The sequence below is a fragment of the Uncinocarpus reesii genome, genomic scaffold, assembly GCF_000003515.1.
Source record: "Uncinocarpus reesii 1704 scaffold_3 genomic scaffold, whole genome shotgun sequence".
NCBI lineage: Eukaryota > Fungi > Ascomycota > Eurotiomycetes > Onygenales > Onygenaceae > Uncinocarpus > Uncinocarpus reesii.
The window spans coordinates 3,749,049-3,767,885 of NW_003052498.1; the positions used below are offsets into that span (position 1 = coordinate 3,749,049).

The 18,837-nt window shown below is 51.1% G+C and overlaps 7 protein-coding genes across 7 annotated transcripts; 4 read left to right on the forward strand and 3 right to left on the reverse strand.

Annotated features, from left to right (window-relative positions):
• Positions 1-1,335: 1,335 nt before the first annotated feature.
• UREG_06059 (uncharacterized protein) lies at positions 1,336-2,692 on the reverse strand (the record flags this gene model as incomplete). The annotated part of the gene is made up of 2 exons (XM_002585324.1): positions 1,336-2,423; positions 2,647-2,692. The coding sequence occupies 2 exons, from the start codon at positions 2,690-2,692 to the stop codon at positions 1,336-1,338; spliced, it is 1,134 nt and encodes a 377-aa protein (XP_002585370.1).
• Positions 2,693-5,248: 2,556 nt separating this feature from the next.
• Positions 5,249-5,524, reverse strand: UREG_06060 (uncharacterized protein; the record flags this gene model as incomplete). Its single annotated transcript, XM_002585325.1, has 1 exon — positions 5,249-5,524. The coding sequence occupies one exon, from the start codon at positions 5,522-5,524 to the stop codon at positions 5,249-5,251; it is 276 nt and encodes a 91-aa protein (XP_002585371.1).
• A 1,151-nt stretch (positions 5,525-6,675) lies between these two features.
• Positions 6,676-8,535, forward strand: UREG_06061 (amino-acid permease inda1; the record flags this gene model as incomplete). Its single annotated transcript, XM_002585326.1, has 5 exons — positions 6,676-6,876; positions 6,953-7,418; positions 7,458-8,008; positions 8,067-8,207; positions 8,281-8,535. The coding sequence occupies 5 exons, from the start codon at positions 6,676-6,678 to the stop codon at positions 8,533-8,535; spliced, it is 1,614 nt and encodes a 537-aa protein (XP_002585372.1).
• Positions 8,536-10,385: 1,850 nt separating this feature from the next.
• Positions 10,386-12,114, reverse strand: UREG_06062 (uncharacterized protein; the record flags this gene model as incomplete). The annotated part of the gene is made up of 5 exons (XM_002585327.1): positions 10,386-10,724; positions 10,764-10,837; positions 10,977-11,160; positions 11,349-11,367; positions 11,798-12,114. 5 exons carry the CDS (start codon positions 12,112-12,114, stop codon positions 10,386-10,388), a joined length of 933 nt encoding a protein of 310 aa, XP_002585373.1.
• A 1,127-nt stretch (positions 12,115-13,241) lies between these two features.
• UREG_06063 (uncharacterized protein) lies at positions 13,242-14,834 on the forward strand (the record flags this gene model as incomplete). The annotated part of the gene is made up of 3 exons (XM_002585328.1): positions 13,242-13,455; positions 13,505-14,454; positions 14,667-14,834. The coding sequence occupies 3 exons, from the start codon at positions 13,242-13,244 to the stop codon at positions 14,832-14,834; spliced, it is 1,332 nt and encodes a 443-aa protein (XP_002585374.1).
• A 716-nt stretch (positions 14,835-15,550) lies between these two features.
• UREG_06064 (uncharacterized protein) lies at positions 15,551-16,570 on the forward strand (the record flags this gene model as incomplete). The annotated part of the gene is made up of 3 exons (XM_002585329.1): positions 15,551-15,806; positions 15,872-16,449; positions 16,508-16,570. The coding sequence occupies 3 exons, from the start codon at positions 15,551-15,553 to the stop codon at positions 16,568-16,570; spliced, it is 897 nt and encodes a 298-aa protein (XP_002585375.1).
• A 555-nt stretch (positions 16,571-17,125) lies between these two features.
• On the forward strand, positions 17,126-17,971 carry UREG_06065 (uncharacterized protein; the record flags this gene model as incomplete). Its single annotated transcript, XM_002585330.1, has 2 exons — positions 17,126-17,242; positions 17,432-17,971. 2 exons carry the CDS (start codon positions 17,126-17,128, stop codon positions 17,969-17,971), a joined length of 657 nt encoding a protein of 218 aa, XP_002585376.1.
• Between the last annotated feature and the right edge of the window lie 866 nt (positions 17,972-18,837).

The window sequence follows — 18,837 nt, forward strand, 5'->3', positions numbered from 1 at the left end:
ACTCGAGCTCCTCCTCGGTGTCGCTCCTCTCGTCGGCTCTACCAGTGTCATAACGATCACCATGGAGAGCCGGTTCCCCAGAGTAGATCCTCTGAACGGCGGGGATGGCACACATCGCTCCCTGCATCAAATCACTTCGAAGAATCTCCGAAGAAAAGGACTAAAATAAACAGCTGTGGTGCTGTGCAAGGTCTACGTACAAGGGCTCCGTCGCAGCGAAACCCTCCTCGTGATGCGTCTCCTCCAACTGCAAGCCCTCTTCCACGCTCCAAACCCAAGCCACGCCGGTACTCCTTGAAAGCATTCAAGGAATTGATTGAGAAAAAAACCCAAAAACACCGTTAACTTCCAATGTCGGCTCCAAACGTGCATCCTATGGCAAGTGTGACTATGTGAACGCAACAGCATGAAATAAAATAAATTGTACTCCCTAAGGAACACTGGCTACTCGCCTTTTCAACAACACCATTCAGGTTTTAATATTTTGTTTGACGTGTATGTATTTTACCCTGATTTTGCTTTTCCATCTGTTAGACCGAGTTGTTCGGTTTCTCGATGGCCTGTTTGATTTGATATTTGCTAGCATCGAGACGTTCTACCCAATATCCCATCCCGTGCCGCCTGCTCCGTTGGTGTCACTCATGTTTGAAGTCAGACCGTTGTGGCTGAGCCCGCCAAATCACTTTTTCTTTGCCTGAGTACTAGTTGCGGAGTACTTGCGCGTTTCATTCAGAGACCAACCCTCTAATTAAGGCTGTTTGGGTTGAAGTCGAGGCATGGTTCTTTTTTTTCGTGTTTATTCTATTCTTCTCTTCTTCGGATATGGCTATTGACATATCTCCCGGTCTATGGCCTTATTTCTAAGTGTGTCATGCTTTTATCAGTAGCCTGACCAGACAGCAAGGGAAATCAAGGAATAGCAAACAAGGGAGAAATGAGATAATGGCAAATGGTCATTGTTCAACTGTTTCAATGTGATTCAATCAGGCTTGAGTGATTGTTATCTGGATAATACCCTAATGTATCTCAGGTTGATTATTGTATGATAGGAATCAAGTAGCAACAACAGCAACTAATATCAACGAGGAAGATTCAAAAATGCAATGATACTAACTTTTTGACAAATGAAAAAATTGAACTTTGTTGAAAGTTGCAGTAATCTATATATGCAAACCCGAAATGCCATGGAAAAGCTCTGCACTGCTGCTATGTTTTATCTAGCTCCAGTAATAATTCATAGACTCTTCATTGCGGCGTCGTTCTGCTGATTAGAGTGATGAAACTCTTTTGAAATAGCAAACTGTCAGTTGAGAGAAAGGGGGACGCCTAAGGAAATCATGGCAAATTGGCACTGTCGGTGCCAACATTTTTATCTCCGGCAGCGTCCATCCAGCCTGCAGGAGTAGGTTCAATATCGACCAACCAGCCCAATTTATCGGCAATCTCGCCTCGCTGTATACCTTTCAAAGCCTGGATGAGTTTCTTGTATACTTCACCACCAGCATCGGCTTCGCCGGCTTCATAGGTAAACTTGTCATTCCGCGATGCCATCGTAATGCTTTTGATCGGCACCAGCGCTGCAGCCGTGCCAGCCGCCATGACTTCGGAGAAGCTTTTCAACTCGTCGTAGGGTATACGGCGCTTTTCAACCTTGTAGCCGAACATGTTGCTCCCGATGGTCACGACAGATGCGGCAGTGACGGAGTCGATAACATTCTTGCTATCTGGTACGACGAGCGTGATATGACCAGACGCATCCTTGCGGACGCCGATGAAGGCGGAAGTGGAGAATTCGTCGATCTCGGAACGGGTCTTGCTGTCAAGATGGAGTGTGATGCCATACCCATGGGTACGGGCTTTCTCGCTGTGCCGGAGCACAGGGGCGTAGTTTCCGCCGACCTTGGCGGAGCCGGTACCCTCAGGAGCTGAGCGGTCAAAGTCCTCGAGAATCAGAGCGTCCACTGCGTGCACACCGTGGTAAACGCCGGTGGGCATCACAAAAACAACAAAAGTGTATTCATCCGGCGGGTTCAGGCCGAGTTGGGCTGACGAGCCGAAGACAAGGGGCCGGATGTACATTGCAGCGCCGGTGGAATGAGGGGGGACGTAGCCGGCGTTTGCGGACACGGCTAGCTTGACACATTCGAGGAAATGGGCTTCCGGCACCGGCGGGATGGATATGAACTGGGCAGAGTGCTTCATGCGCTCGGCATTTCTTTGTGGGCGGAAGATGGTGATACGACCATTCGGGTGCGACTCAGTCGACGCATGGCGAAAAGCCTTCATCCCTTCATATGCTTGTTGCCCGTAGTTCAAACCGGGGGCCATTCCATGGATAGGAATGTACGGAGAGGCGACAAACTGCGGCGGCGACCATTGAGGGCTGGCGGAGCGGGAGAAGTGCGACTCGACATGGCCATTGACTAGAAGGAACAAGTTAGCGACGGTCTCGGCGGCAGCTTCAGGGGCCCTGTTACCTTCCCAGACTTTGAACCCGATGTTGTTCCAATCTGTGTGAGACTCAATGTGTTGCCAATCAGCGTGGAACCAGCCACAGATAACTTGGACAGCAGAACAGAACAGCAGTAGCACTCAGACAATGAGCAGCTGGAAGAAGCAGACGCGGCATTCAAAAGGTTCATTTACCAATGGTGGGCACTGGTGGAGGTGGGAAAGACACCGGTTCTGGCATGGCTGTGCTTTTGATCGCCGCTGTCCTGGTGGTGGACGAGGTTCTCCCAGCGAGCGACGGTCTCTTGGGTGCGTCGAGAGCGGGGATTTTGCGAGAATAGCTAGTTAGTAGCTAGTGTGGAGAGGGCGGTTGACAGCTCAGGGATTGATCCGTTTGCGCGGTTCTCAAGATTCCCGGTGGTGGGTTGGAGGAAGTGAAGATGTTGCCAACCGACAGGCGAGGAAGAACGAGGAGGTCGAGCAACGCAACCACGAGCACCTGCAGCCCAGCCGTGGTGCACCACAGCCGGTGTGTCTCCTTTCGTCCTCTGGATTTTTTTTGCTAGCTACAGGCGAGTTGAGCTGACACACCGTGTTTCGCTCTCTAGATGCACTGGACAAAAGAGTATAACAAACTACCTTGACCATCACGCAAACTGCCAGGCGAGAGACCTAGAAATCCTTGGAGCTTTCAGCGCCATCTGCACGGCTGAGGACAGTGATAGACTACGGATATTGTGTCAAGAATGCAGCTGGGCTCAGTGGAGGTGGCAGCAGGACGCGCAGACCATATATATCAGGTTCTGTATCGATGCTCATGAGGATGAGGCCCGGAGGCCGTACGGAAGCCCCGGGAGCAACGGCTGTCGATGTAAAGCTGTGCCCAAAGAGCAATGTTCCCTCCGATAATGGAAAAGAATGCGATTTGAGTTATTCCTCCGAATCATGATTTCATTTGGCTGTGGGCATGCGGATCCTTCTGGGGACTATTAAAAGTCGTATTCCCTTTCCTTGCAACCGCTTGTTTCACAGGCGTCAAGAGTTAATTGAAGTGGAAGATTTACATCACAAGATATGTTTTCTAAACCATCTCGTGGCTGGGGATCAACAAACGGAGCTCGTGGCCTCGACGCAACCAAGAACGGCGATGATTCTTCTGGAAGGATGCGATTGCTGGGAAGAACATTCTGCTTGAAACAGCAGCCAACGGAATGGCAGGCCTTGAGGCGTTGGGTACCAGCGCGCAGCAGGGATTGTCGAGATTGTTACCCTGCCCACCGTTGCAGAGTTTGGGGGACAAATATGATTATCACGATGATTCCTCTTGCAACTGCATTTCTCATCCTGCAACGGCCTTTTTGATTGGACCTCCTGGTCGCTTTCGTGGCCAATAACAGGCGAAACGGTTTGATCACTTGTCCTTCGTCCGCCATAATTCGCGGAAACGAGATTAATCCCCGGGGTCGCCGGTGCCAGGGAGAAGCAGACAACCTTGTCGTGCTGTCGACTGCATCCCAGCGTCGTGGAGAGCCCCGAGACCAGCAATTTTGGGGTTCCCCACACAATCCACCTCCAGGAGCGCTCGATGTCTGAATCCTTTTTGGGGCGGGATGGATGGATCCTGGGGAAGCAATCCCCAGATGATAAACGGCTGCGGAGAAGGGCGAAAAGGTTGGTTGCTGGTTCTGGAGCATTTTGCCACTACTTGAGCCGGTTGAGATACGGAGAGGATCTCGCGCAGCTGTCAACTGGAAAAGAAGCCCACTAGCGTTCGTGTTTGAGGGATTGCCCCCAGCCATGTTATTAGGCCAAGGACTATGACCTGCTGGGGTGTGACGGAGACGAGTGGAAACGGTACGCATCCGCTTTCCAGTTGAATGGTGCTCCGCGAGGCTTGAGAGGGACGTCGCCCGAGCCTCTTTAACAGGTCCTCTTCGCGGCTGGATGCGGGACGAGAGGTCTATCCTGTCAACTGCCCGCCCGCAACCCCTGCAGACAAAGAATGGAGATCGGGTTCCGTGGTGGTTCTAGGCGGAGATGATGCTGCGAAAAACGTGTGGGAAGGATGCCGTTGAGGTTGCTTTTATTATTAGTCAACGACTACTTTTGACGGCGGCTAACTATCATCAGTTGATGACCAGCTTGTTCTCAAGCGAACCCCTCACAGTATGATTCGCATTGAGGAATAAGGTGATCTCTCCACAAGCTTGTTCTGTGCCTCCATGGCCCACCAAGCTGTGCACTAGCCTTGAGTTTGGTGATCTCCCCATGTAACCCAAGACTCCTGTTTTGAAATCAGAGCGGGTGATGTTACTCGCTGGCCGGGAAAAGAACAACATGCTAATAATAGTGGATGCAATCTTGCGGCGAGACCCATCAAACTGCAACCACAAGCGGCAATTATTATGAGCCTGGGAAATAGCTTGCTGCAGTCAAGAGAAAGGGAGATTTTTGGGCGAGAAAGGCCGACTTCCCCTAGGACAGGATTTGCTTGCATGTGCTCCGTCTCGCGTGGAAAGCCGGACGTGTTTCGCTACTTGAGGGCTGAGGAGTGAGGACTCTTTGACAATTGACAGACAGGTCAAAGGTCTTTGATCATTGGTATCCGGTACGAATACGGACACGGACGCCTCAGCAACCAAGTCACGACTGTTCGCTAAAATACAAAGGCATTCGAAGAGCCACGACGGAGCCAAGCGCAAACTGCATCCAAAATGTCCGATCTCTGGGGTCCCACGCCACACACACACTAAGATAACTAAGGCTGAGGACGAGCTGGTCCAGATGAATTCCAAGTTCAAAGAATAATTATTGTGAAGCCCGTGGAGACTCGAGAGTCGTCCCGAGACCGCGGTCGGTCGCATTTGCCCCGGCGACTTTGCACCACAGGGTCAGGCCGGTTTGGCGTCGCAAGGTCAGGGTGCTGCGCTGCTGCTTGAGCCTGAGACGCCCTCAAATCAAGACGGATTCCGTTGTTTCTGCGTTTTTTCTGTTCTGCTTGGTTGCTCAGCAAATCTTTCGCGACGAAACACCGGTGGCAAATGCGGCCTAGCGCCGAAGCCTGCCAAGTCATTCTGGAAAAACGCTAATGCATTTAGAGTTGCGTGGCTCCACAAGCCTCCGGCCAATCAGCGCGGGTCCGCCGCCCCAGCCGGGCTTGGCACCTCCTCCCGCTGCGAAAAATCGACGGACTTTTTCCTCCGCAAAACATCTCGCTGTGGCTCACTTGGTCGGGTTATCATGGCTCGAGACGCCACGGGGCCAATCGTGTCTCCTGGGCCCTCGCGGCTGGCCGTGGTGCCATATTCCAGACTTCTTCTGTGCAGCACCAAGTCGCCCCCGCTTGCCTCCCTCGTTCGCGGCCAAGAGTCGTCCTGACGCGATCGTCATGCCACCAGCCTTAGCTCCGGTTAATCTCCTCGTCATTTGATGATTTATTGTCGACGAACAAGCAGTCCATGGAATCATGGTTGGGCTTGAGACTTGTTGGCTCCGCCAGCAGGGGTACCCACACCCCATGCCCTGCAGAGGGGGACTCGGCATGTTATCGCCCACCATTCTCGCGCTAACCCCGACGTTATCAACCGGATTATTCCTGTGTCCCTTCCAACTCGCCTGGCTGGGCATCTCTGCTCGTGAATCTTGTGATCCTCGATGGGATCGAACCTTTTCACTCCCCATTTTCCGGGGGCTGATCTTGGGTTGCACTGGCCGGTGTTGGCGTTTTTGGATTCACGTCCTCGATTTTGATAGCTCAACGTCAACTTGCAAGCACCCGCTCTGCTGCTTGGCGGTTTCTGGCGTTGTGACCATATCAAGGTGCCCTGGACCCCCGGTTGTCCTCCTGCCATCGATTCCTTTCCCCATTCCTCCCCGAATCCTAGCCAGGGGGATTGAACAAAATTTCATCTTCGCGCTACTTTCCTCGCGAAATTTTATTATATCTACCTGCGGAGTACCGCGAATTTCGCCTTTGATCTCTCCCTCTTCTTACCCTTGATATCCCCGGGCTTTCCGTGCAAATCCCTTTCGCTTGTTCCTAACCCTCGGAGTGGCCTTGTTGCGGTGCTTGCGCAACATCTTCCACGGCAAAGATGGGAAAAGTCTGAAAAGGGCCTCGTTGTCACCGACAACGACAAAGCCAACCTGCCCGCCTATGAGTCGAGCGAGGATGCTGTTCGGGATGGCGCGTTCCAGCAAGAGAAACTCAGCTTCTGGACCCGCATGGGCTGCACACCAGAGTCGTTCAAGAGGAGGACTCTGTCAGACCAGCAAAATCAGCTAAACCAGACCCTCAAAGGCCGACATTTGCACATGATTGCCATTGGCGGAAGTATTGGTGCTGGCTTGTTCGTTGGTTCTGGCGGTGCACTGGCTGATGGCGGTCCTGCGACATTGCTAATTGATTTCTTTATTATTGGTGTCGTAAGTCTTCCTGTTGCCCAACCAGAACAATCCCAAACCGGCCTCACATGATGTGTATTAATTATCCGAATCCCAGATGATGTTCAACGTCGTGTTTGCTCTTGGTGAACTTGCGATCATGTACCCCATCTCCGGAGGCTTCTATACCTATTCGACACGGTTTATTGACCCATCTTGGGGCTTTGCAATGGGTTGGAACTATGTTTTTCAGTGGGCCATCGTGCTACCGCTTGAGCTCACAGTTGCTGGCCTGACAATCAACTACTGGCAAGTGGACGTCAGTGTCGGAGTGTGGATCACAGTGTTTATTGTCGCCATCATTTTGATCAATGTTTTCGGTGTTCTCGGTTATGGTGAAGAGGAGTTTTGGTCCAGTGTCCTAAAACTCTCAGCTATTGTCATCTTCATGATCATTGCGCTTGTCTGTGTCCTCGGCGGTGGCCCGAGCAATGGCAAATATTCTGAATACTGGGGCGCACGTCTATGGTATAACCCAGGCGCATTCAATAACGGATTCAAAGGCATGGACATCCCTATCCTCCGTGAATCGTGATTCAATGCCTAACATGTTCTCCATATAGGTGTATGCTCTGTCTTCGTCACCGCCGCTTTTGCCTTCTCAGGAACTGAACTTGTCGGTTTGGCTGCTGCTGAATCCAAGACACCTCTCCAGTCTCTACCATCCGCCGTCAAACAGGTCTTCTGGCGTATCACCCTCTTTTATATCCTTGGTCTCCTCTTCATTGGGCTTCTTGTCGACTACAACGATAAGCGGCTGATTGGCTCAGGCGGATACATTGATGTTACAGCTTCGCCTTTCGTCATTGCAGCCAAGGATGCTGGACTTACTGGATTCGACAGCTTCATGAATGTTATCATTCTTATTTCCGTCCTTTCTATTGGCAACTCTGGTGTTTACGGCGGATCCCGCACGTTGACTGCCCTTGCTGAGCAAGGTTATGCACCCAAGATCTTTACCTATATTGATCGTGCTGGCCGCCCGCTTGCCTCGACGGTTACTCTTATTGCTTTCTCTTTCCTCGCATACGTCAATCTAAGTGCCGACGGCGTGGAGGTTTTCGATTGGCTGCTTGCCTTGTCTGGTCTCGCTGCTCTGTTTACCTGGGGCAGTGTAAGTTATCCATACCCACCATGACAACATACGCCACGGCTAACAACGAGACTTATAGATCTGTTTTGCTCATATCCGCTTCCGAGCTGCATGGAAGTACCATGGCCACACCCTCGATGAGCTTCCCTTCAAAGCTGCCTTTGGCGTGGTTGGTTCCTGGATTGGACTCGGCCTCATCGTTCTTGTCCTCATCGCACAGGTAAGTTGGACTACCTGTTTCATTTTGACCTTTCCTAGTTCTTTTTCGCTGACCATCCAACTTTGTCTGACAGTTCTATACCTCGATTTGGCCATTGGGCGGAGGCGTCAATGACGCGAAAGGCTTTTTCAAGTCTTATCTTGCTATGCCGGTCGTCCTATTCTTCTGGGCATGTGGGTATCTCTGGAAACGGGAGGGTTTCCTGAAGCTCAGTCAGATCGATGTTGACACCGGCCGTCGTGAGATCGATTGGGAAGCACATAACGCTATGAAGGAACGGAAGAGAAACGCCTCTGCATTTATGCGAATCATTTACTTCCTATTTTAACCGACGGAATGTTTTCTGCCTACGGTATCTGGCTTGGGGAAAGGTAGATAAGGTTGTCTGAAATTTTCCAGTCACCCAAGGTAGCATCTCTACATAGTCAACAACCATCAACCAATAATTTATACCCCGGCGTGTTCATTGTTCCTAGCTGTAGCCGAGGATATTGTTTATTTTTTCAATCAAAGGGCCCTCCCTTTGTTGGAGTGTTTACCCATCGCCAATCAACACCTACAGCTACTTTCTTTGCAGTTCTACCAAGGCCTGAAATTGGGATAAGACGAGCAGAATGGGCATTTGGGGATCGCATTGCGGAACGGATAACTTGCTGAGTGTCTGTATTATTGAGATTGATGTTAAAGCAACCAACCCATGGATTTCCACCAGGGAATGCTCAACCTAACCACTTCAGCCGAACAAATAAAAATACTAGAAAAATGCTATGATTCATTAGAGCGCCTGCATCGGTCGAAATGCGTTGGATCTATTCTCATTTTCTTCCCAGTGGGCTAATATCAGGTAGTCCGCTGTCGCGCGCAGAGCAGTCCAGGAGCTCAATGCAAGAAGAAAATTTTGCAATTGAGGAGTGCTAGCATAGCTTGTCTTTGGACACTTAATTAATAAGTCTTGAAGGTGATACCTCTATGGTGGCTGAAACCGGTAGTCTTTTCTCGATGAGCGAACTTATTTGATTGAAGGATGTAGGGGCTCTTGAAGCGAGACATCCTGTTGATTACCAACTAGAAAATTGGAGGAAGAATGTTCGACGGGGAATCCTCCAAAGAGTTGAAGGGCACGTTCGCCTATGAAATTATTCGCAAAGCACCGATCGGATGCGGAGGCCTGTCCGGTTGTACCAAGACTACCAGAACATGTCGATTCTCGTGCCATGGCCCAACGGAGATCTTTTTTTGTGTCTGCGGTGGCGGTGTCAATGCAGGGACCTGTACCACAGCGACCCAGCCACGGCTTCTTTTTACTCAAGGCTGCTGTATGATTCCTCTGTTTAGAGGCTGGGAAGGCTGCTCTCAAACCTGGTAAAAGCCTTTGGCCAGGCGGGACCGCTTCGACGCTTGGTTGGTGCGCGTCCACAGGTCTGGAAGCTTTGATCGATCGGAGAAAATGGCTGAAAAGTCTGCGGAAGCAGAGGTTACACGGGTCGATCCTAGGAAAGGACTGAAGGGCCTCCAGCACACGCTTTGGTTAAGATCGACCATCGCCTCAAATGGAATCGAAAGCTTGACTGGGTGATAGCAATGCAATTATGCGGGCTTGACAAAAACTCGCGCACTCGAATTGTGTGGTCACGAGAGGACGTGCCTTTGACTGAAACATTTTCCCGTAGAACGAGGATCGCGGCCAGAGGGCACCAGGTGTTGGCATCAGGGCTCGGTCAATGGGCACAGTGATAGTGACCGCGAGCCGCAAAAGCCACTATTACAAGAAAGTTTGTGGATGCATCGAGAGATCTACCAACCGCAACCAAAAGTCTCGGAATGAGATGGGATAGGCTTGACGAGCGGCGATTTTCCGGCAACCGCATTCCGGACATCTTGTAGAGGTTGACTGGGACCTAAAAATGATGCTCTTGTCAATGTTGTGACCGGGCGAAATACTGTGATTCGAGGACAATCCGGTCCACGTTTTTTTTTTTTTTTTTTGGTGTCTTGGATACAAAACTCTCCCTTCAGTCCAGACTGATCGATGCAATCGGCTTTTTTCAAGGGCGGCAATGAACAGGTCTAGCAGGATTCTTGCTGGAGGACACTCCATGTAGAGATTGCAGTTCGTAGTCGTGGAAGCTGCCGTTGTTGAGCGCTCGAGTAGTTGCAAGAATTGCCTGCACTCCTATGTTAGGCCTTGTAGAAGAAACGATCACGGGCTGGGCTTTTTGGTTTTTGTGCTTTGAACAGGCCTAATGTGCTCGGAACCGGGCCATGGTCTCCCTCTTGCAGATCGCCCGTTTGATTTCCGGTATCCAGAAATGCATCCTCCCTTCCCGCCGTCTTGTAGATATGACTCGTACTTTGGCCGGGAAGCGGTCTATCCAGACCGTGCTGGAGGTGATCGAGTCGTTTACGGCCTTGAGCGGAGCATTCCGCCCGAAGAGAGGCATCTTTGACGGCCAGATCGATTGCTTTCAAGCCGGCGATCATGCCACCATCAGAGAAAACCAGGCACGGCCATCTTTCCTGGATGCACACTGTTGACAAGCAAGCGAGCAAACACACCAAGGCAGCGCCACATCCAGCGCCTTTGTCAGTTGTCGGGCCGGACGCTGCATTCCTATCGGCGCTTTCTTTGCCTCATTTCCGGGCGTAGTTATAATGGCGGAGCCACACAAAGCAACTTGGCTCAGACATGCTTGTTGCAGGCATTGCTTAGCTATCTTCCTAATGGCGATGTTGGTGATTCAGTTTGTGGAGGCCCAAGTTGTAACTCACGAGGTTGCGGAGAGAAATAGTCATCTCCGCTTCCAAAACACGAACCCGTAGGCATCAATGCGAATGGCGGGGGTTCCAAAAACGGGGACTTCATCAGATTCGGTATGGAGATGGGTTTATGAATGGCTACAATCAATGGGCTTCTTTTGAAGGACGCGGAGGGCGTTTTGGCCAAATGATCACCCTATTGACGGAACCGGGTGCGTGTATTATACAGACGACAGCGATTGTTGAGTTATCCTATGATAAGTACTGCATTGGCGAGTTTCGAGTAAGTTGGTAGTGATGTGCCCTAGACACGGCCGGCATGTCGCAGCCTTGAATTGGACGGGTAAGTGGACACAAAGGACTCCCGGTCCAAGTCTCGACTACCTGGTTATATCTCCTGCACCTGCAGCTGAAAGCCAGGAAGAAAAGAAAAGAAATTCAGGCCCTGGGGGGCGGCATTGAGAATCTCCCAAACGATCGAGCACAGCCGCCAGCATCATCTGTGGCTCCATGATGGCAGCTTCTATGTCCAGGCCGATGCCACCGAGCGGTAGGTGTGTTGAAGCTGTTCAACAGCTGATATAAACGAAGCGTCGGCCCAATATAAGAAAAGGGTACAAATCACCGTCCATTGATGTGCGCGGCAGAGCATCACTGTAGCACGCCGATCCTCTGGTGAAAATTTTTTTGACGTTTGCTGAACCGACTGACGAATACCATATAACCCGAGCGCTCATCCAAGGCAAGTTTTCTCCGAGGCGGTAGAACTAAATGTATCTCTGTTTGGGAGTGGCCGGAGGGTCGTCCCGGCGTTGAAAATCCCCGGGACAAACTGTCGAGATATTTGACTCGTCATAATACTGCTATCGCTATAGTGCCATAGGAGCGAATCCACGGCCGCAACTGGCGGAAGTTCCAGAGGGTCATGCCGTTGCGCGACGGGAATAGTTAGCTGATCCATTGGTTGGATGCGTTTCCATTCCTGTGGGCAAAACTCCGGGTCGTTTCGGGACCGGGGGATGCTTGGGGACGGGCGCATTTCCTTCGACACCTTTGTACCATCACTGAACGAACCACAGGCCTGCAGCCCAATGAAAGACCACCCGCCTACGCTGCTTGTACCATGAAACCGTTCTGCGGGAGCCGACATGGCAGACATCGCCGTTGGTACGCTTGTTCCGCGTAGACATTATCGCTTGCCCGACTATTCGGGGCTTGTCAGCCTCTCTCGAGGCCAGCGTGGAAGAAACGTTCCGTTGCCCCCGTCGTGGAACAAAGACGGGAGATATTAACCCCTCAATGCGACGTGGGGAAAACGATGGTCGGAACTGCTGCTGAAGAGACAGCTCGTTGATGGCTGCTTGCCCAGCAAATCATGGACTATGCGGTTGAGAAGACCCTCGGAATGCGAGTCTGAAGCCGCTGGGTGGGCGAACGGGCAGGCCATGGGCATATCAGCATCAAGGACCTGGCGCGATGGATTATCGTAGGCGCGATTACACGAAAACACAGTCGCCATTGGAACAGGAAGCTGAGTAGTTAGTTAGTTGGTTGAAACTACGTGCGCCCCATTTTGCCTTGTCGCCAATTCGAATGCGCATGCGAAGAGGCAGCATCTACCACTATCACGGCCACTCTTTGGCCTTTGAAACCGACTGATTCTCGCTGTTGGATCTTGCCCAAGAACAAAATCAAAAGAAAAGGCCATGTGGACATTTGTAGTCGTCATTTCTCAACGCCAAAAAAGCCAAGAGGGGGTCCAATGTATGTTGTACTGTACATATATTACCGCATGAACTACGGGCATTTGCATGACTGCCGCAGTCAGGTGCACGATGCAGCATTGGGCAGAGAGCGCGAGTGTGTATTTAGTCAACCGCGATTCTCCTTGCTATAAGCCAGTCTTCATTCGTTGCTGCCCTATTGGCCCGCTATTTCCGAGGAGGCGCGGTGCACTGGAACGAGAGGTTCCGAATGAAGCATATAAAGCATCTTGTTCTTGACAATATTGACAAGCTGAAACTCGAGAACTGCGGGCGCTCTGCGGCAGGCTTGGAGGCTCCGCCGATCTCGGTACGTCACGGTGTGATCGACTGATGCTCAAAGAAGGCGATCGTGTTCTATGGAATGATATCGCTGAAGAATATTGACAGATAACTGAAATTCGAGACATCTGGTATATGGTTTGGGGCCCTACAAAACAGTTGGTGAGCCCGCGACTAAAGAGCAAGAGGTGATCTGGATTATGGAGAGTCAAACATATCAGCTTCGCAAAAGATGGTGATGGACATGGTCAAGGTATTGACTATGGCGTGCATTCTCGCCATAGCTTATGTTGTTGGCGTCGTGGTGTATCGACTTTATTTCTCTCCATTGGCAAGGTTTCCCGGGCCAAAGCTGGCGGCGGCAACTCTATGGTACGAGTTCTATTACGATGTAATTCTAAAAGGCCAGTATACCTTTAAAATCAAGGATTTGCACCAGAAATATGGTGAGTTCCCAGTCCGCCTAGAGAACGATCGTACTAAGCAATAGCCTAGGGCCTATAATCCGTATCAGTCCGTATGAGCTGCACATCAACGACCCAGAATACTATAGCACACTGTACTCACACAGCTCTCCGAAAGACAAGTATTATTACTACGTGAAGCCGTTCGATTTTCCTCGATCGTCCTTTGGGACTGAGAGCGCACAGGTGCATCGCTTTCGCAGGGGGGCGATGAATCCATTTTTCTCGCGAGGAAAAGTGCTGCAACACGAAGGGCTGGTTCAAGAATTGGTTCGAAAGTTCTGCGACAGGATCGAAGGCTTTGGGAAAACATCGCAAATCGTGCCGCTGTCTCTCGGTTTCACATGTTTGACTACGGACTTGATTACGTCGTTTGTGTTGAAGCGCTCGTATCGATTCCTAGAGGCGACGGACTGGAACCCGCACTGGGGACAAACGTTGAGGGACGCTTCGGAGCTTGGGATGATGTCGAGACAAGTGACTTGGATGCTACCAATCCTGAAGAGTCTTCCCCGGGCATGGGCCGAAGCGCTGAATCCCGGGCTTGTCCTGTTCTTCAGCCTCGTTCAGCGGACATATCAGCGGATCGCGGAGGTTGAACAGCAGCGTGACATGGCGGAGAAAGGGAATGCTTGCAGTGAACGGGGGTATACGTTAATAGATCAAATACTGGACTCCAAGTTACCCGATGACGAGAAAACACCAGAGCGGCTTGCTGAGGAGATTCGCTCAGCAATTGGGGCTGGCACCGAAACCACATCCAATGCACTCACGGTCACAGTATATCATATTCTCCGCGACCCGAGCAAGACACAGAGGTTGCGACAGGAGCTCGAGGGTATCGAGCCTAATCCGGACAGAGAAATAAAACTACGCGAGCTGGAGCAGCTCCCATACTTGGTAGGTACCAAGACCACAATACAGGCTTGTGAGATCCGTGTTAACGACGAGCCAGTCATCATGTATCCTCGAAGGCCTGCGGTGAGTAGCACCTGGGTGCGCAAAGGGGGGAGCCAGGCTGGTGTACTAAGCTCGATCCACTAGATTATCATACGGGGTGAGTACGCGACTACAGCGGAAAATGGACAATCAAGTCATCACATATAAGGAATATGTGATTCCGCCAGGGGTATGTATCCCAGTTCCAGATTGGGCGACGGATTTGGTGGCTGATTCGAGCTCTGTGCGTCTAGGCGGCGATCGGGATGACGTCGATTCTCCAACACCACGATGAATCAATATTCCCAGATTCGTATAGCTACGTTCCAGAGCGTTGGTTGGGCGAGGAAAAGCGGAAGCGGCTGGAAAGGTACCTGGTATCATTTAGCAAAGGCTCGCGCAGATGCATTGGAATGAGGTGAGATTCTCGATCCGAAGGCGGACAAGCAGCTGGCTGATTCCGTGCTTAATATGGTAGTCTCGCGATGGCACAGCTCTACATCACAATTGCGAGCATGTTCCGTAGATTCAACTTTGAGCTGTATGGCACAACGCGGGCGGATATCGAAGTCAGGCATGACCTGTTCATTCCGCGGCCCAAGAATCTGAAGACGCTTGGGCTCCGGGCAACAGCTGAGCGAAGAGAGCCTGTAATGACCCGGCATTAGTCACCTTTGGAAGCGATGTTCACCCGGCGGCTCCGTGCATCGCTGCTGGGACGGTGGACGCCGTAGAGGAGCGCCGGTGAGGGAGGATGGAGGGACGCGGATGCGGGTGGCAGAGCGGCTGTACGGAGAGCCTGGTGGTTAGTTAACTAGTTGATTCGTTAGACAGAGAACAGCGGAACTTGGCGCCAAGCGATGGGCAGAAGGGATTGTTTGGGCGCGGCGGGCGTTGGACGGCGTTTGATGGAGTTGGTGACATTGTTGATGCATCTCTTGGGAGGCAATGGAATAGCTAACAGATTATGGAGCGAGTGAGTTGAAACTAATAGTGAGTAACCACTGGTTAGTTAACTAGTTGAAGTGCGAGTCTGTGACCTGATGAGTGATGCCCCCGATAGTTAGTTGCGACGACTTCACTTCCCACCGCTATCCATCTCTGCACGCACTGCCTTGCATAAAATCTGGCCGGCGCAATGGAGGAATCAATAATGCTGGTCCAGTCAGCCCCAACCGGGTTCGAGTCTGCTCCGCCGCTTGTGTTGATTCACGATGGAGGCGGCACGACGGTCTCTTATTTCTACCTCGAACCCTTGGACCGTGCAGTATATGGGATCCAAAACCCCAGGTTTTACTCCGGTGAGCCATGGAAAGGTGGCCTGTCAGAGATGGGGAGGGTCTACGCCAGCTTGGTGCGCTCTGTTATCGCGTCAGGGCCGATCATCCTGGGAGGTAATCGGGACTCCAACGACGCTCATTTCCGCTCACAGACGATTCGATTCTGACAGGCATCACAGGTTGGTCTCTTGGGGGTATACTGTCATTAGAAGTTGCCAGCGTGCTTGCCAGATCTTCTGACATTCAGGTTCTGGGTATCGTGATGGTCGATAGCATCAACCCTTTCCGGGTCGCGCCTCAAAATCCCAATATTGTACCTTACCAAATTGAGTATGGCGAGCACGCGAAACCGGAAACACGGGAGCTGGTTTCGAACTGTATGAATCTCGCGGTCGCCATGGCCTCGGCCTGGGTTCCACCCGTGTGGAAGGGATGCAGCGACCACGGTCATGTTCTTCGACGACAGGCACTGGAGGCTGAGTTGTCGGCCCGAATGCCCGCGGAATACGGCCATCTGTGCTCGGTGACAGAACTGGATGTTCCCTGGCGAGAGATGCCTCCCACTGTGCCACAGACCATTCTCCTTCGCTGCAATGAGTATGTTCCCGTCTCTACGGCGGACAACTCCCACGCGGTTGCGAGAGTGGATGTAGCGCGGAATCTGAGCAAGTTGGGATGGGAGGATTGTGGATACGACATGGTGTCTGCTGTTCTTGAAATCCCTGGCCATCATTTCGACATCTTTGCCAAACATCATGTAAGCGAGCCTTTAGATTTCACATGTGAGGGCCCGTCATCTAACAGCCGGATTTCAGTTGGACGACCTTTCGTTGCGTGTCAAATTGGCGTGTCGTATGCTAGAACGGGTGGCATTGTGAATCCGTTTGGTTGAATCTCAATTACATAGAGTGTCAGCTCTGGTGGCCTGCTGAGAAACGAGCTTGGCTTCAATTGTAACTTGATTCTACAAAGTGGCTAAATCTCTATCTGCGATTTCGACTCTTGGTCACGGAATAATGCACTGCCAGGATGTAATTGGGCTCTGACCAGAAAAACCAAAATGCCACCCACAGATACCCGAGCAAACGAGTTGCGACATATTCGAATCTAGTGTGGGGTAGAGTCTCCAACAAGGGTAGCCTCACCCTAGACCAAATATGCTGTACGGTGGTCTCAAGCGTCAGTGCCACCGGCTGTAAGACGTAGAACACCACGACGGGCAATGTGTCACACCCGGGCATTGAGTAGTGTTCCACGATTGCGTGAATCAAGCCGGATAGGAGAAATACGATGAACCCGTGGATGACGTGAGAGAAAATTGAGCGTCTGCGAATGCGAAAGACATGTTGCAAAATGAGCGTAGAATACGAGCTTAGGAGCCTGTGTACCAAGGCCTGCCAGAACCTTCCCCAGTAGCCCCGGACTGTGTATGCATGGGTGATGCTCCCGAAAAAGGGTGGCCATTCATCAGGCGTGTCACAACCTATGCCGACGAAAAGGAGTGCGAACGCATCGTGGAGTGTTTTGAGGACGAAGAGAGTTTGGATATTGTTTGAAAATACCATCCAGAGTCTGATTTTGACTTCACGAGTTGTCACTGGGTGAGCGGGATAGGGGGTTGGAGTTCCAAGGTACTTGGACGAGATGCCGTGGAACAACCTTTGGAGAAGAATGTGCTTTTCTGGGGCGTAATCAAGTGATTCTATGGAAGTCACGGAGGCCGAATAATCTGACCAAAGGGACCAGAGCATGCATTTTGTGATGAGCGCCACGAGCCTGCGTGCAATGAACAGCCGGCGGATTTTCCGATCGTTGTCTGGGTCATTCATCACCCGCTGAGGAACGGGAAGCGCGGGTGCCTGCCACTCTGTGCCTATTCCTCGGCCATTGAAGAGCATCTTGAGGGCACATTTCGCCCTATCTCTGAAGGCCGGGTAAATGCAACATTGGGAGGTGACGACCCCTTCCTGTCCCAATCGCCGCGGAGAACAACTGGCATTGCTACCACAGCCGTGCATGGTGGTATGGTGATGTCTTTGGCCGTGCAGGATATGGACTGTGCCATTGTATCCTTTGACGTACACAAGAAACGGCATGTATGCAATCCACAAGATGAGAAGCCGGCCAAACATCTCATTGACAAGGGAAATTCGAGGATAACTCATTTTGATGGTGGAAGGCAGCCGACGCCAGTAGAAGAGCCGCTGGAAGAAGGCGTCTGGCATGATGGGACGGCAAGGTCAGCACTACCCAGCCCAACAAAAGTGCTATCACGGTAGAGAAAAGAACGGAGGGTGAAGTCAAGCGCCCTACAATCCAGCACATGTTGACGAGGCGCGCAAAGAGGGGAGGCCAGGCTACTTCTCTGTGTTGAATGGTGATTCAGTGTCTGCGTAACAGCGGACCTGGTGGTTGATCGAGGGGAAAGCAGATGGAGAATCATAGTGGCAAGCAAGGAAGAAAAACATTCTGAGATGCCAGAGACGACGCCAGAATGAGGTATTTTCTCTTGCGCGCGACACTGCAGCTAAACGTAATCAAGGGACCTGAAAATCCCGCAATGGTAGCTGCAGAATGAGAACTCGGTGGTGTTGAATGTATGTTGTTTCCGACCACTCAATGATTTTCACAACTCAACAATCCCATACCTCAAGTAAACATGTTAGAAGATCTTGGAGCGCGCTTTAAGCGCGCCCAAAGAGTATATTGTGGTTATACTAAGTACATGCATGGCTCAATCCTTAAGACCACCTGTGATGGTTCAGAAAGTTACTCAAGATGTCCAGTTCAACAGCAAAAAAGTTCATTACCTTCTACTTCTTCTGCACAACATTCTTATCCTCTTTTACTGAGTCAGTTTTGAATTTCATCTTTTTTTTCTTCTTTGTCCTCATCTTCTCTTTCAGCTCTAGATCTTTACTCTTTTTTTTTATTTCTCATCATCAACAGATTCTGCTCCTCCCACCATCATTTCTCAATATCTGAAGCTGACACTACTGAACCCACTGTTTCTCTTTCACTTTTATATCTGATAATGTAACAACCAGCTTGGCCACAGCCAGAGACTAGATGTCTCTTCAATATTGGAATGGAACTACAAGAGTATTGGTAGCTATGGCTAGCTAGTAGCTAGATAGAGGTTATG